The sequence below is a fragment of the Schistocerca cancellata genome, chromosome 1 (assembly GCF_023864275.1).
Source record: "Schistocerca cancellata isolate TAMUIC-IGC-003103 chromosome 1, iqSchCanc2.1, whole genome shotgun sequence".
NCBI lineage: Eukaryota > Metazoa > Arthropoda > Insecta > Orthoptera > Acrididae > Schistocerca > Schistocerca cancellata.
The window spans coordinates 885,951,463-885,968,684 of NC_064626.1; the positions used below are offsets into that span (position 1 = coordinate 885,951,463).

General features: G+C 40.5%; 1 protein-coding gene across 1 annotated transcript in view; it reads right to left on the reverse strand.

Annotated features, from left to right (window-relative positions):
* Positions 1–10,039: 10,039 nt before the first annotated feature.
* Positions 10,040–17,222, reverse strand: part of LOC126190653 (RING finger protein 10) — a 110,195-nt gene continuing 103,012 nt past the window's right edge. Inside the window, exons 10-12 of the mRNA XM_049931079.1 lie at positions 14,298–14,433; positions 13,902–14,127; positions 10,040–10,990 (exon numbers count right to left, since the gene is read on the reverse strand). Of these exons, the coding sequence (XP_049787036.1) occupies positions 10,902–10,990; positions 13,902–14,127; positions 14,298–14,433 (451 nt within the window). The 3' untranslated portion in view covers positions 10,040–10,901. The remainder of the gene's footprint in view (positions 10,991–13,901; positions 14,128–14,297; positions 14,434–17,222) is intronic.

The window sequence follows — 17,222 nt, forward strand, 5'->3', positions numbered from 1 at the left end:
TGTATATGATTATTAAGTATGGAGCTATTGCATCAACATATTCTGAACTGAATCTAATTGGTATAGAATCTGAACCAGAAGACTTGCTTTTATTAAGTGCTTTAACTTGTTCCACTCCTCCGAGGATATGCACTTCTAAGTTATACACGTTGGCAGCTGTTCTTGATTCGAATTCTGGAATATTTACTCTCCCTTCTTTGATGAAGGAATTTCAGAAGGCTGTGTTTAGTAACTCTGATTTCGCAGCATTGTCATTGATAGTATTTCCATTGCTATTTCGCAGAGAAGGCATTGACTGTGTCTTGCCTCTAGCATACTTTACATACCACCAGAATCTCTCTTGATTTTTTTGCCAGGATTGATTGTGGAAACTATAAGCCTCTTGCATTGAAGTTCACGCTAAATTTCAAGCTTCTATAAAAGATGGCCAATCTTTGAGATTTTGTGTTCATTTAAATTTGACATGCTTTTTTTGTTGTTTCTGTAACAGTGCTTTGATCCGTTTTGTGAACCAAGGGGGATCAGCTCCATCATTTGTTAATTTATTTGGTATAAATCTCTCAATTGTTGTCAATACTGTTTCTTTGAATTCAAGCCACTTCTGATCTACACTTACATTGTTAATTTCGAAGCTGTGGAGGTTGTCTCCCAGGAAGGTGTCAAGTGAATGTTTATCTGCGTCTTTGAATAGTATAGCTTTTGTTTATTTTTGAAGTTACAATATTCAATGTCACTATGACAACCCTGTGTTTACTGACCCCTTTATCCATTTTGATGCTCGTTATTAGATCAGGATTATTTGTTGCTAAGAGGTCAAGTGTGTTCTCACAACCATTTACAATTTGCTTGGGCTCATGAACAAACTGCTCAAAATAATTTTCAGAGACTGTGTTTAGCACAATTTCAGATGATGTTTAATGCATACCTCTGGATTTAAACAAGTACTTTTGCCAACATATCGAGAGTAAATTGAAGTCACCACCAACTATGATTGTATGAGTCAGCTATATGCTTGAAATTAAACTCAAGTTTTCTTTGAACCTTTCAGCAAATTGTGTCATCTTGAGTTGGGAAGTTGGTAAAAAGATCCAATTATTATTTTATTTCAGTTGCCAAGAGTGACCTTTGCCCATACCAACTCATAGGAACTATCTATTTCAACAGCGACAAACACACCACTGCCTACTTTGTTTAGCCTATCCTTTCTGAACACTGTTAGGTTCTTCACAAAAATTTCGTCTGAACTTATCTCCAGCTTTCAGTGCCTTTAATGATTTGAGAGTCACTGCTTCCTATTAGTGATTGGAGCTCTGGTACTTCCCCAAAACTGCTTGACAATTTACAACTGTTATACTGATGGTGGTTCTATGTTCTTTCTGTGTTCAACCTGCACCCTTTGAGACCAAAGCCCTTTTTATATTTCCCCAAGACCCCCTAAAACCTGTCCCATCCATACCACACAGCCCCTGCTACCTGTGTAGCTTGTAGTGGGCTCCTGAACTACACTCCTGGAAATGGAAAAAAGAACACATTGACACCGGTGTGTCAGACTCACCATACTTGCTCCGGACACTGCGAGAGGGCTGTACAAGCAATGATCACACGCACGGCACAGCGGACACACCAGGAACCGCGGTGTTGGCCGTCGAATGGCGCTAGCTGCGCAGCATTTGTGCACCGCCGCCGTCAGTGTCAGCCAGTTTGCCGTGGCATACGGAGCTCCATTGCAGTCTTTAACACTGGTAGCATGCCGCGACAGCGTGGACGTGAACCGTAAGTGCAATTGACGGACTTTGAGCGAGGGCGTATAGTGGGCATGCGGGAGGCCGGGTGGACGTACCGCCGAATTGCTCAACACGTGGGGCATGAGGTCTCCACAGTACATCGATGTTGTCGCCAGTGGTCGGCGGAAGGTGCACGTACCCGTCGACCTGGGACCGGACCGCAGCGACGCACGGATGCACGCCAAGACCGTAGGATCCTACGCAGTGCCATAGGGGACCGCACTGCCACTTCCCAGCAAATTAAGGACACTGTTGCTCCTGGGGTATCGGCGAGGACCATTCGCAACCGTCTCCATTAAGCTGGGCTACGGTCCCGCACACTGTTAGGCCGTCTTCCGCTCACGCCCCAACATCGTGCAGCCCGCCTCCAGTGGTGTCGTGACAGGCGTGAATGGAGGGACGAATGGAGACGTGTCGTCTTGAGCGATGAGAGACGCTTCTGCCTTGGTGCCAATGATGGTCGTATGCGTGTTTGGCGCCGTGCAGGTGAGCGCCACAATCAGGACTGCATACGACCGAGGCACACAGGGCCAACACCCGGCATCATGGTGTGGGGAGCGATCTCCTACACTGGCCGTACACCACTGGTGATCGTCGAGGGGACACTGAATAGTGCACGGTACATCCAAACCGTCATCGAACCCATCGTTCTACCATTCCTAGACCGGCAAGGGAACTTGCTGTTCCAACAGGACAATGCACGTCCGCATGTATCCCGTGCCACCCAACGTGCTCTAGAAGGTGTAAGTCAACTACCCTGGCCAGCAAGGTCTCCGGATCTGTCCCCCATTGAGCATGTTTGGGACTGGATGAAGCGTCGTCTCACGCGGTCTGCACGTCCAGCACGAACGCTGGTCCAACTGAGGCGCCAGGTGGAAATGGCATGGCAAGCCGTTCCACAGGACTACATCCAGCATCTCTACGATCGTCTCCATGGGAGAATAGCAGCCTGCATTGCTGCGAAAGGTGGATATACACTGTACTAGTGCCGACATTGTGCATGCTCTGCTGCCTGTGTCTATGTGCCTGTGGTTCTGTCAGTGTGATCATGTGATGTATCTGACCCCAGGAATGTGTCAATAAAGTTTCCCCTTCCTGGGACAATGAATTCACGGTGTTCTTATTTCAATTTCCAGGAGTGTATTCAGCGAACCCTAAACCTAGCCTGCAAATAGACTTCCCATTCCTTATCCGTTATCCTTCCACAATCCCTGAGAATCAGTTTTTTAAAAAGGAATCCGCCCCCCCCCCCCCCCCCCTCTTCACCCAGTATCATTCTGAAATGGAACAAGTGAACCATATCCTTTGCCAGGGATTTGATTATCTGTCTGTCATGATGTCCAGAAATGAGGGACATCCTAGCAAATATCCTTCCTGTCCCTCCTGAAGTGTAGGGTGATTCACGTAAGTTAAAACAGTGTGTTTGCACATATTTGCCTCAGAACATTGACTGACTTCCCTTATAGCAGCAGTAATTTTATTTTTTAAATCCTCCAGCACTTTTAAGATTATTGCAATACACCTTTTCCTTAAGACAGCTCCACAAAAAGAAATCGGGGGAAGCCAATTCTGGTGAGTGTAGGAGTCAAAGATTTTTAGAGGTTAATCAAGCATTGAATAACATGTTGAAGTATCGTCATTATTTCATAGGAGATGTGACATGTTGCACAGACTTGTTGAAACCAGCAATAACTTTCTTTCTTTTCAAACATGGTTACAAGTTGATTTATGATGCCTGTATAAACAACCATAGTAGCAGTTGTGTTAAAAAAATATTGGTCCGACAGTTCACTGTCTAGATACGGCACACCACACTCCAATTTTTTTGTGGGTGACGTCGAGTCTCGTGCAGTGTGTGAGAAATTTTAGCAACCCACACGCAGGTGTTCTGGCTGTTAAAGTATACATTTAAATGGGACCATGCTTCATTACTGAAAAACATATTGTTCAGTGTATTATTCACATTATTAAGAGTGAATCTCTTAGACCGCTGACACACTTTTGTGAATCCAAAGGATGCAGTTCTTGTACGACTTGAACTCCATATGCCTGCAACCTCAGATGTTTAGTGGCCCTGTGGCAGGTTAAATAAGATGCTCCAAGCTGTTGAGACAACAAATGAAGTGATTTAGCAGGAGATCACAGCAGAGATTGCTGAAAATTCTCTGTAAATTATGGTGTAATGTTTCAGGCCAATGGCTTTGAGACCTTTCACTAACATTTCCTGTTGCAAAAAAATGTTTCACAATGTCATACTGCTGGCCAGAGGGTCCGAGCGGTTCTAGGCGCTACAGTCTGGAACCGCACGACCACTACGATCGCAGGTTCGAATCCTGCCTCGGGCATGGATGTTTGTGATGTCCTTAGGTTAGTTAGGTTTAAGTAGTTCTAAGTTCTAGGGGACTGATGACCTCAGCAGTTGAGTCCCATAGTGCTCAGAGCCATTTTTTGTGATACTGCTGTTTCCCCTGGAATAGGAACATCAGGGAAATCCTCGTATGAAAACTCAACAGACTGCTTGTAAGATTTTACGACGAAGCTAGCTTCCAATAATGCAACCCTCTGCTCTTGCTTAAGCATCGTGGGGGACTGAGTAGCCACCAGCACCTGTGTGTGAAGTGAGGGAATGGTGCATTACTATACCTGGATATGAATAACAGTGTGATTGACACCTACCATAGAACAACCAGTCAGAGAATGAGCTTGATCACGCCTTCTGCTCTGTTCAGCCTTGTCATATTGCTCCTAGCCCATGCACCGGTTGTCACAGTTGCAGATAATGCTTGCAACTGGTAACGTAACAATCATGATCTGATTTCATCGTCTCTCTGTGTGGCGTGTATATTATATGCAGCAGAATGTCTTAAAACTAGATGCGAAAGTGTGCAGGAGAGTGATAATCCTATTACCAACCTGCTGAGCAAACCCAATACTGTACATTAATGGGCAGCATGTGAATGTTTTGGAAATAGAAGTGCCTAGGTGTTGGTGCAGCAGCCATATTGTACGTACACACAAACGTGAACAGACAACTTTGCCCCCTCCCTGCTCCACTGCCAATCACTATGTTAATTTTGATCTAAGTACACACTTTTTTCAAGATCAACACTATGGACAACAGTCTATTGACCAACAACACAGAGTAATCGAATTATCACCTTTAAAACAAACTGCATAAATATTTACGGTTCTGACTTAGCTGAATCAACATATTGTATTAGGTCATCCACCCAAGCTACAAAACAGTCTTGCCTATCTATGCTATTCCTACACCCAACCCCTTGCCACAGCGGTCATGTTCTGTGAAAGACTCAGGTGCAAGACCTTTCCAGTGCACTCACCCAGCACTTCCTACTTGTCCTGTCACAGGCTTATACTATCCCATCAGAGACAGGGCCACCTGCGAAAGCAGCCATCTTGTATACCAATACTACTGCAATATCTGCAGCTTTTTATGTTGATTTGACTACCAACCAGTTGCCCACCAGAATGAAAAGCTGCTGCCAAACTGTGGCCAAGAATAAAGTTGAACATCAGTGGAACAAGATGCTGCTGGTTTAACATCCCAGAGTTCAATGGCTACTTCACAACCTGCCCGTCTAGATCATGCACTCCAGCACCAGGTTTTCTGAACTATGCAAATGGGAGTTATCCTTACAACACATCCTTTGCTCCCATTATTGTCCTGATCTCGGTCTCCACTAACGTATTCTCCCCATACCATCTTTCCAACAGTTTTCTCTTCCTCTGTTTCATCACCCCTCCCAATCCTTGCCTTCACATCACCATCATGCTGTCATGCATCACCAGCTCCGATACCTATATATCATATGCATTGTCCATGCACCTGCCCCCTCCCACATTCCTAGCAAGTAAGTCTGCTGCCTCACTCCCGAGCTGCTAGATACCCATCCTCAATGCCTCTTTCTGCCTCATGCCCTCTTCACCCCTCAACCCACCCCACACAACACAATCACTACCTATCCTAGTTCAACTGCCGAAATGCAATCGTGGCATTGTGTGTCCACCTGGCACAGCACAGGGCCAAAGGAGTGTGCGCGCATGCCTGCCCTTGTGCATGCATGCGTGCTCTCGGGTGGAAGGAGTTTGTGCACATTTGCTTGGGTGTGCATTTGTACCCTAGCTAGGTCAAAGAATTTATTCCAAAAGCTAGCAAGTTTTCTCTCTCTTTTGTGTGTGCCTGTTGACAACTCAATGGTTCTGCTATTTGGCAAGAGGCCTCCTTTCTCCTAAATCATTCAATAAATAGTTCTCTTAGACTGAAGCAGTGGTCTGCCTGCCTGTGTTAGCAAGAACTTACTGTGACACAAAGTTCTGCATTTACAGTAAATATTTTTCATGCTCTAAACTAGCACTTTGGTAAAGAGATGTCAGTTTGTCCTGGTTCAAGCTGCTCCAAGTGTAGCATGCAAGCAATATTAGCATCTACATTTAATGGCACAGGCATGCAGTAGTCTTATGACAAATATATTTGTTGCTTTATTTGACAATAGGACAAGTTCCAGAATAGGTCTGAACCAAAACGAACCTTCGCGGTACATTGCAATTTTGCCATACGAGTATTCTGATGATATATAGTTAAATGGGAAAGTACTGATCCAGGGCCACGTTTCATTTTAGCATCCAGTTTCTACGTATCGGGAAGATTTAAAAGTTGACCATATTTATCTCATAACAAGTATCATTCACCACTATTCAAAACACTTATACTATTAATAAAATTCCTTCACACTGTCTGTCTCTTTGAAGAGTTCTCTAGTGCATTCTTCGCAGGATTTCTTTATACTCATCACAATGATCTATGCAAATATTGTTATTTTCATTTTAAACAAAATCTTAACAATGCAGTAATTTAACAATGTAAAATCCAGGACCTATTTCACTGCTTACTGAACCTACAGAATGTCCTCGTCCATCCCTACTCAACCCCTGCTTGTAACACCTAGCCTCCTGGCCCATATCCCTGTAACAGACCCAGATGCTAGATGCAAGACCTGTCCCATACATCCCCCTCCTACCACCAGCTACTCCAGTCCAATCACAAGCATCACCTGTCCTATCAAAGGCAGGCTATCTGTGAAAGCAAGTCATGTGATCTACAAGCTAAGCTGCAACCACCGTGCCATGTTCTAGTGGGCATGACAACCAACACGCTTTCTATCCACATGAATGGCCACCGACAATCTCTGGCCAAGAAACAGCTGAACCACCCTGTTGCTGACACTGAGCACGCTGCCCAACACAACATCCTTCATTTCAATGTCTGCTCCACTGCCTATGCCATCTGGATCTTTCCTGCCAACACCAGCCATTCTGAATTGCACAGATGAGAACTCACAGCAAAAGTGTGAGTGAGTGAGAGTGTGTGTGTGTGTGTGTGTGTGTGTGTGTGTGTGTGTGTGTTTCCCCGAATTTTGAAGACCTTTTGGCCAAAAGCTTACTTGTTTAGCAGTCTTATTGTGCCTATCTGCGACTCAACATCTCCATTATATGCTTAATTCAGCAATTTGATTCTTTCACACAACAATGCTCTTTAATTCTGAGAATGTGAAATAGTTCTCGTTTCAAATCTCCATCTAATTCCACGAGTAGCAGTGCAGACTCCTGTAATAATGGTATATATGATATTATGACACTGTTGAAACAAATGAGAATTTATGCCAGACGAACTTGAACCTGAATTTCCTGCTCTTTTTGAGCAGTAATCTTCAATTATTAAGCTATCTGAGCACATCTCCAAGCCAGATGCTTAGTTTCATTGTTACTTATCTTTCCATCTGTCCACTTCTGAACACAACCACCACACTTTTGGCCACAGGGTATGTGGGAACCAATTTTTTCTGGGTATGTATAACACCTGTTAACAGCTCCCTGTCAAATGTGCTCAAGTAGCCAATTTTTCCGATTTATTTTAAAACCAACGAGCAACTGAATTTCCCTTTTCAAGCAATCTCTCCAAGCTGAACCTTCATGAGCTTTAGTAAGCCTAAAGCTGTCCACTCATGGGATGTGAAAAAGCACTTGGATGAGGGGCTGGTGACACTGAAGCATGGAATTCCACGTTACACTGAATTGCTGAGTGTGCAATGGAGGATTTTGCATTTTTGAGAGGAATATGACCAATGAGATGTGGCATCATTTTACATCATAGGCAGAACTTATAAGCGGCCATATTTTATTGAGTGAAACTAAGTATTTGGTGGGTTTTCTTTATAGTACACTACGTGGTATGAATGTGATCTGTTTCAAAACACCAGCAAACTGATGATCTCTAAAAAATGCATCATTTTACCTATGATTTGTTGTTATAAAATGACAGGAAACGACATTGGTAGATGAAGGCTTCCTGTATTTGAAGTTTTTAAGTGTTATATCTTGTGTGCTATGAAAGTATACCATTTCAATGCTACGGCACAATGATGATCAATAGTGTATCATTTGGATACAATTCCTCATTGCTAAATATCACTGACTTTGTGGATACAGTGAATACCATACAATGGAGACCTGGCTGCCACGTTGAAGCCATTACTCAACTGATGAGAGTTGTGATTTGTAGGTTTTGCATCACTACTTGCAATTTTCTTTCATATTTTGTTTTCTGAAAGAGTCTGGATCTTCCTTATTAATTTATAGCATTATTACCTGTAATAGTGGATGTTATTTATTATCAATTACACATTTGCCGCAGTTTTTGTTGCCAAGACCAACAATTTGAATGTTTCTCCCATTGCCAGAATCTTATGTAGCCACCAGTCTGTCAGAAAGTAAACAAAAGTAACAGACTGGAAGTTTTTGCTCGTATGAAACTTTATGTAAAATTTACACACACACACACACACACACACACACACACACACACACACACACACACACACACACACACCCCAATCTCTTGGTTCATGGACTGCCTCATGTTTATATTTTGTTGATAAATATTTTCTTCTGTGAAAGTTAGCAGCTTTGAAAAAATCTCCTCTTCCATTCAAATGAAATTACAAAATGAATATCTTGAAATCTACGTGATGAAGTGTGGGATGCCGAAGTGATGGTAGTCAACGAACTATCCAGAGTATGAATATTATGCTTGCACAAACTGACAATTGACACTAACTATATTCAACTTAAATCTGAAAAATAGGGTGAAGATTCAGTTTGAGTTAATGTATAATTTTTACTAGTATGTGCACGAGATCATTGTATGATGCTGTCGATTGTCCAAGCCATTGACAAGTTCAGAATATTTTTCACGATTTCCTCCTCTTTTCTTTGACAATTGCTAACACTGTGATGCATGTCCATTTTCATAAAGAAAGTGTGATTTATGTGCCAGGTGCCACAGAGTGCTGCTGGAGAGCACTGAGGTCACAAATACTGATGAGCAGCATGTCCGGCATATTTCGCAATGAAAAATACGTCCCTTGTGAGGACAGCTTGAATTTTGGAGTATTTTCACTACAATCTGGCATAGCCTAACATTGCCAGTAACAGGATAATAATGTTGCCATGAAACTTCAGTCAACTTCCATTTTATATTAGGTATATTGTATTCAAAATTTCAATTGCAGGGCTTATGGTGTAGATGAATTTTATGCATTGCACATTTCAATGTGGAGAGAAGACAAATAATCTTTTACTTAGGCACAATGTCAATGTTCCTGTAATTTTCAGTTGTCTGTCACCTATGCTGGTAAAATAATGGGTGTAAAATTTGTGAGAAAAATTGTCATTAGATAACATGGGTACAACTGTTAAAAGAGTCTTCATACTGCACTCAGAGTAATTGCTGTGCTGATATTACTGATAGCTAAAGTCATGTTTGTTTCCCTCTTGGGGAGGGGGAACATGGATTAAGACTGTCCACACAGTGACTTTTACACATATTTTGTGCATTTCATTGGGCACTGTATAACTTTATATTCACTCAAAACTGGGAATTATTCTGCAGTTGCTATGAGGTAGACAACGGTAAATTATGAATAACAATCTGTATGAGACTGTTGAAATTAATTTACAAAATACCAAGACCTTAACTGTGTTGATCTTGCATCAACACACATTTTTTAAATTCCTCGCAAATCAGTAGTCCTACCATATGTGAATTGTGTGTGGTTTCAGAATACTGTAATTTGTATTAGTGGGTGCCATTGACATATTATTATATTGGAATTTAAAATACTCCACTGACCTACAGTACCGTACTGTAACTTCTTTTAAAAATAAGGTACAAACAGTCAATTTTATCAAATTTTATTCAAATTAAATTTATAATATTTTAAACATAATAAACCTTGAAAACATGGCAATTTCAACAAATATCTGATTCATGTGCCTTGTCACAAAATTGAACACTGAACTGTAGGAACAAATATCACAGAAGCCAGGCCCGAGGCCACCCAGCCAAAGATTCCACACAGCAGTGCCAAGACATTGGCAAAGGCATTATAGCACATAATATTTAGCAAAAATTATAGAATAACCTTTTATGTTTGTCAAATAGTACATTCTGCCATATTGATTTAAAAGTACACAGCTATATTCAAACAGGAGTCTTATCAATCTTTATCACAACCAGTGTTGCCTCCCTTACTGTTTGGTGGTCTACTAAACAATGATAATTTAAGAAAATTAACAAAAAAATCTACTGCTTGTGCAGTATTAACAGTATAGCATCCAAACATTACATAAACCATATTTATACAAGTACTTCAGCAAAGGATATACCTTTTCATTAACTTTGTGAGTACTATACATTTTTGTGTTGTACCTTCCACAGCATTACACAAATTTTGTAACCTGAATGTTACTTTAATTGATAAATAACCTATAGAAACAAATACCCAGTAACTAAAACCTGACTTAAGACAAATGCCACAAAACCATCAGAAAACAAGGATTCTTCAAGGGGCTACAGTGCAGTAACTATTCTTTATTGAAAATGTAAAATAAGATTAATTACAATGTTAAAACGAAGCTAAATTATTTATATTAAATTTAAGAGTTTGTGAAATTTTCTTCATTGCAAAAAACTATTAGAATTTAAAGACACAGTATTTGAAAGCAGAATGAGACAAAAATTGAAACTGCAATGTGAAGCTACTTGCTAGAACATGCCATGCCAGTAGCAAAAAGAACTTTTTGTTTCATCTTTTTCTTCTTTTTGCCTGAAGAAGGTTGAATGTTTCCTGGAAAAGTACAATTTAGAATTAAACCCATCATCAGAAATGTGAAATACAGCAATGACTCATACCTGCCTCTGAATTTTTAACATGAAAAGTAAATGATTTTTGAGGGATAAAAGGAACCAATGGACTGAGTAGTGTGGAGGAAAAAGATGGGTGGAGATGTGTGTGACCAAATAAATGTTATTTTCACAAAATTTGGTAATTTTACCGCGAGTGAATTTTTCTCTTGATACAACTTATCCTTGAACATACATGTATGTCCCAATGACACGATCCCCCCTTCCCGCTCACCACTATATGAAATCAGTCCCGGTTCTGAAAATGTATTTCTGTCTTCTGTGACGTATGTAGCCAATCTGCTGTTGCATAGCAAGAAACATTTACTTTAAATTAGTTTAAGTTTTTATGTTCTGTCCTTTAAAGGTGTGCCAATAGTTCCAATCTTGTCTTGATTATGCTTGTGTCCTGATCATTGGCTAAATAGTGGAAACATTTTCTGTACAAAATTCAAATGGAGACACACAGCAGTTTGATCTCTGAATAGCTCATTCTCCCACTGAACCTTACTTTCTACTGTTCACTATATTTATTCAGTGAGATTCAGTTTTAAAGATTTAACACACCCTATGGAATACAAGTCTATGAAGGGCTTGCTGGCTTCTACTTAGGAAGAATTTTGGAGTACTGGGATAGTAGATTATTTTACTGCATAATTGATCATTATGTTGAAAGAAATGGATCATTAATAAATAAGATAAGAGCAGTGGTTTGACAGGTTCTAGACTCAGTAGCTTACACGACACCGACAAATTGGGCAAGCATTCAGAAAAAATAGTGACTGAAAAAAGAACTGACAAATCAAGCACTTCATATTAGGATCATATGGAAAGACCTCCTGCATTTGCACACACCCCTCATCTCTGTCTACTGTGATGGGGGAATATTTTTTAAGCACTCAGCACTATGAATAACATTGAAAGCTTAGTGGTATGTTTTCAGGTGTACAGCCAAGACATTGAACCCAGTTTACTGCACAATACTTTGATAACTGACAATCACCATCTTCATGTTCAGTGAGCTATAGTTGTGTGAACTTGCTGCCTGGACCCCAATCAGACTAAGTATTGTTAGTAATTCACATAAACTGTTTGCAGTACCCAAAGATGACTGGGCTGGTCGTGGAAATGTCACACAGAAAAATAAAAAAACAACAGAACACCAGAAAGCACACCATAATCAATGTTGCTGAGAAAAGCCATGCGATCCCATCACAGGAAGATCACTACTTGTCTGTGGCTGCAAAACTGTATAAAATACTGGACCTGACAGGATGAAAGGTATCCCATTGTCTTGTTTCTGTAGATGATCATGTCTGTTGTTGCACTACTGTCTTACATATATTGGTAGTCGCCAAGTGAGATTCATTAGAATTTAAACCTTGCCTTTACACAATTGTTACATTTTGGAAATGTCTGGGCCAGTTTTCATGTATATTGAGGACCATTCTGGAAAGACGTTATCAAAAGGACAACATGTAAGATCACGCAACTCACAAACTCCCTTATTTCCTGAATAACAACAGCTACTGCTTCTTGGGTGGTCTACATACTCACATGATCTTTTGCCTATCAAGAAAGTGTGGTTCATAATCAATAACTGGGCTGCGGAAATACACTCATGGCCACAATGATTTGATTCGGGCATGCACTCAATCAGAAAGGTGTAGAGTCAATGGTGGGGCTGCAAACTACAACATTATGTCATCAATGTATTAATGAACCTAAGTGCAATCCTGTTACCTCTAACATTCTGCTTAACAAATCTGTACTGGATTACTTCTATTCACCTTCAAGTCTAATTTTAAATGCCCAGGATCATTATAAGATGATAAAAAGTAAAGTTGTCATTAACCAAACGACGGTGCTTTATTACAGTCCGATCCAAGAATGAAGGCAGTTCGCGCTTGTTGAGACACGGATGAAGCTCGCATTGTTGAAGATCCCAAGCAACAGTTATGGTACGCATATGCACCTGCTTTCCGCTTTAAGAAAGTGTATATCTTGAAAATTATGTCTCAGAATGTATCACTTACCCACCACCTTCAGTGATGACAACTTGAAACAAATGGAATAAAAATTCACTAAACAATGCACTACAATCATGTTTAATGCTTACACTAGCTACAGCATTCATAGCAGAGCACTTAGAACACTACTGAACACTCATTGGCTGTCTGAGACATTGTTCGTGATTCTAACTACAGGTGTCGTCCTATTGGAGGTGGTAGGCCACTGCCTTCTTCTGATCAAACTTACTGACCAGTCAGTTACAAGGGGACTTCCAGTTAAACGTGCATTCCGAACCATGGTGCAATTCAGCTTTTTTCACATTCACAAACATTTCCAGAGACGAATGGAGTGGTAAGTGACATAACAACCTCAGGACTGATGGGTTCAAGTCAAAGATCTTTGGATCTATAGCCTGGCGCTTTACAAATGAGACAGAGCTAGCACAAAATGAGAAGAGGGATAACTGTGTAAACTGAAGACAATTATTGTTTTTAAATTTAACTGATAACAGCACTGTCCTCAATCACTTGACATGCTATCAGCACATAAATGGATTTAACCTTCACACTTTAATAAATCACTCAATTTGGTGCTTCAACCCTACTGCAGTTTATCTTTTTAGCATTTCTGTGCTATACATTACAGTGATATACACTTAAGTTTCTAGACAGTCAGGTGAAATATAAATAAAATGACTTCAAAGTTTCATTTTCATAATAAGGTAACTGCAAACAGAGTTTCTGTACCACCAAAAGCATATGACTGATATTAAAAGTGTACGGATAAAGCAATTTTTTAACAATTCATAGAAAGGGTCCATTTTAAGCACATTAAACTATTACCTTCATTGTTCTGATGTGCAGTAGCTGCTTTCTCTAAAGCCAATGCAATGGCATCACTGAAGCTCTGCTGAAATGTAGGTACAGGCACATAACCTTCAAGCTCTGTCTCACTGTCAGAAGAATGACGAGCACCAGTGTGCTGGGTGGGTGCTCTTGGGGAAACTGAGGATGCTACACTGACCCTAGGCCATACTGATGGTGGTCGGCTCTTACCCTCACGAAGCATCTATACAAAAATAGTACAAAATGTTTAATTACAACAGAAGTATCAACAAGTTTTATCTACACTTCAATACTTTTGCGAGGTTAATGTTGTTAGTAAAACAAACTAGGACTACTCTGCTGGTGATAAAATTACCAACATTCAATTAAAACCATTTATAATGTGTTACCCACCTGGGCAAATGATGGGCCTGTACTGTCTACATTTTCAAGGCTCAAAGTCTCAACTACAGATGGTAAGTTATCTTCTTGGGATAAAGAAGGACTACTGGCCAAGCTCGACTCTGCAGGTGATATAGGGCTGTCTATTCTGGAACAAAAGACAGCTCATGAATTTAACAAATAAGTGAATTCAAAAGACAGACACTAAATACATCACAAGTTCTCAATGCTTTTCAACAGTGTGGAGGCATGTCCATAAAGCAACCTGCCTTATACAATGGGAAAATATTCTAGCAAAGCTGTAATGTGACCCTCAACCCTTTCAGAATTGTTTACATTCTCCATACCATGTTTGAAATGCAGGGTAAGATGCAACTGAGCTAGAAACTACGGACTGCATGGAATACGAAAAAATGTGATATGTTTGTTTCACTGACTTTCCTTTTGTCATATGTAATGAATGTGGTGGGACTAGACTATCATTATGTCCACAATGTAATAAGCTTTGTGGGGCAAACAATAGTAGGTATTGGATTGACAGTGCAGTATGAGAGAATTAAGCATGAGGCTTGTGACGGTGAATCAATATCTGAGTATTGAAAGCAGAGAGGTTACAGTGCAGCAAATTACAGTTGTGTTTCTGGCATTACCGATTGTTTACTCTTGCTTTTGGGTTTCTATGAATGTAAATTCTTTGATTCAGTATTCTTGTTATGAGTGAATTTATGAACACTAACAATTAATGAAGTAATTTAGTACTCTACAAGGTTTTTTTTTAGTGTGAATTAACTGCAGCAGAGGAATAGTAACTTCAAATAATATTACAAACCAACACTGACAGAATGTTAGCAGCATGTAAGCCACCAAAAACATTGCAACTTAAATACATCAGGTTCAAGGAATAATATATATGGAATAATATATATTTTAAACATACATTTTTTGAAGGTTCTTTTCATGATTGTGTTCAAAAACTCCTGAGAAACCAACAATGTCTAAATATCTGTAGTCCTGTGCACATTCATTGTGTGTGTAGTTTCCTTAAGAACACTGCATTTGAGCTTAACACATTCACTGTTTACAGCTTTTATTTGATAAAAACAAAATGTAACCAGTCAATAAACCTTGGTAGTTAAATGTGGAGCTCTTGAAAAAAGTACGTAAACAAAGAAATGCAGTATTGCAGGGATTTCAACATTACTGGTTTACCAGGAGAAATGCACCTGACCCCAGCACCAGATATGTCACCTGATAATGGAGCAAAGCCTCCAAACTGCACTGTACATAAAGAACTTAAACTGAATGTCTGGTTACAAGTAGTCTGGGCTCCGGATGGCCACATGCACTACCAAGAGGGAAAACTGTCGTTCACCCAATGGCTGTAGCACACTGTACTGCATACGCATCAGCAATACGAACAGTAGATGGCACCACAGTGACATAATTCCCAGTTGCAGCTCAGTTACTTCAATGACTGCTCCAACCGAGATGCCCTTTATTTATTTATTTACATGTCAAGTTCCACAGGACTAAACTGAGGAGCAAATCTCCAAGGTCATGGAACGTGTCAGTACATGAAATTACAACAGAAAAGTAATAACAGATAGAAATAGAATATTTATGGACCCAAAAAAGTCAAACCATTAAGTTTTTAAGTACACACAATCAACAATACAACAAGAATCAGCTTAATTTTTCAAGGAACTCGTCAACAGAATAGAAAGAGTGACCCATGAGGAAACTTCAGTTTCGATTTGAAAGTGCATGGAGTACTGCTAAGATTTTTTAATTCTTGTGGTAGCTTATTGAAAATGGATGCAGCAGTATACTGCACACCTTTCTGCACAAGAGTTAAGGAAGTCCGATCCAACTGCAGGTTTGATTTCTGCCGAGTATTAACTGAGTGAAAGCTGCTTATTCTTGGGAATAAGCTAATATTGTGAGCAAGAAATGACAGTAAGGGGTGTGTGTGTGTGTGTGTGTGTGTGTGTGTGTGTGTGTGAGAGAGAGAGAGAGAGAGAGAGAGAGAGAGAGAGAGAGAGAGAGAGAGAGGAGAGGGGGGGGCAATGTCAAAATACCCATCGTCGTTTGCCACTTCAGTGGTGTCAAGCAAGAGGGTGGAGTGGAGGTCTGTTGCGTTTTCTGATGAAAGCCAGTTCTGCTTAGGTGCCAACGGCCATGCGTTGGTTATGAGGAGGCCAGGTAAGCGCCTGCAACCAACCTGTCGGCAACCTGGACCTACACCTCGAGTCATGGCCGGGGTGCGAGTTTGTTACAACAGCAGGAGTACTCTCATGATTATCCCGCACACCCCGACTCCAAATTTGTTCGTCAGTCTGGTGATTTGACCCGTTGTGCTGCCATTCATTCTAGGAATGTTTTCCAACAGGATAAAACTCGCCTACATACCACTGTTGTAACCCAACATGCTCGATGGAGTGTCGACACGTTGCCTTGGCCTGCTCAGTCACCAGATCTGTCTCCAATCAAGCATGTATAGAAAAACGTCACGTGCCAACTCCTGTGTCATCCTAATTCCACATTAACCATTCCGACCAAGTGAAACAGGTGTGGAATTACATCCCACACACTGACACCCAGTACCTGTGCATGCTTGCGTTCAACATTCTGGCAGTTACACCAGTTGTTTGTACCAGTATTCCACATTCGCAATGGCTCTTCTTACACTTACATTAGCCTCTGAACCTGCAATGTTAATTGTTTAAATATGTTACCTAGACAAATGTATTTCCAAAATTTCATTACTCTACATTAATTACTACTTCTTGTTGGGATTTTTTTCCTGTCAGTGTATATAGCTAGTTCATCTACAGACTTTGATAAATGAGTTTAAGAGTATCGAAATACGTAAAATATATCTAAAAACAAAAGATGATGTGACTTACCAAACGAAAGCGCTGCCAGGTTGATAGACAC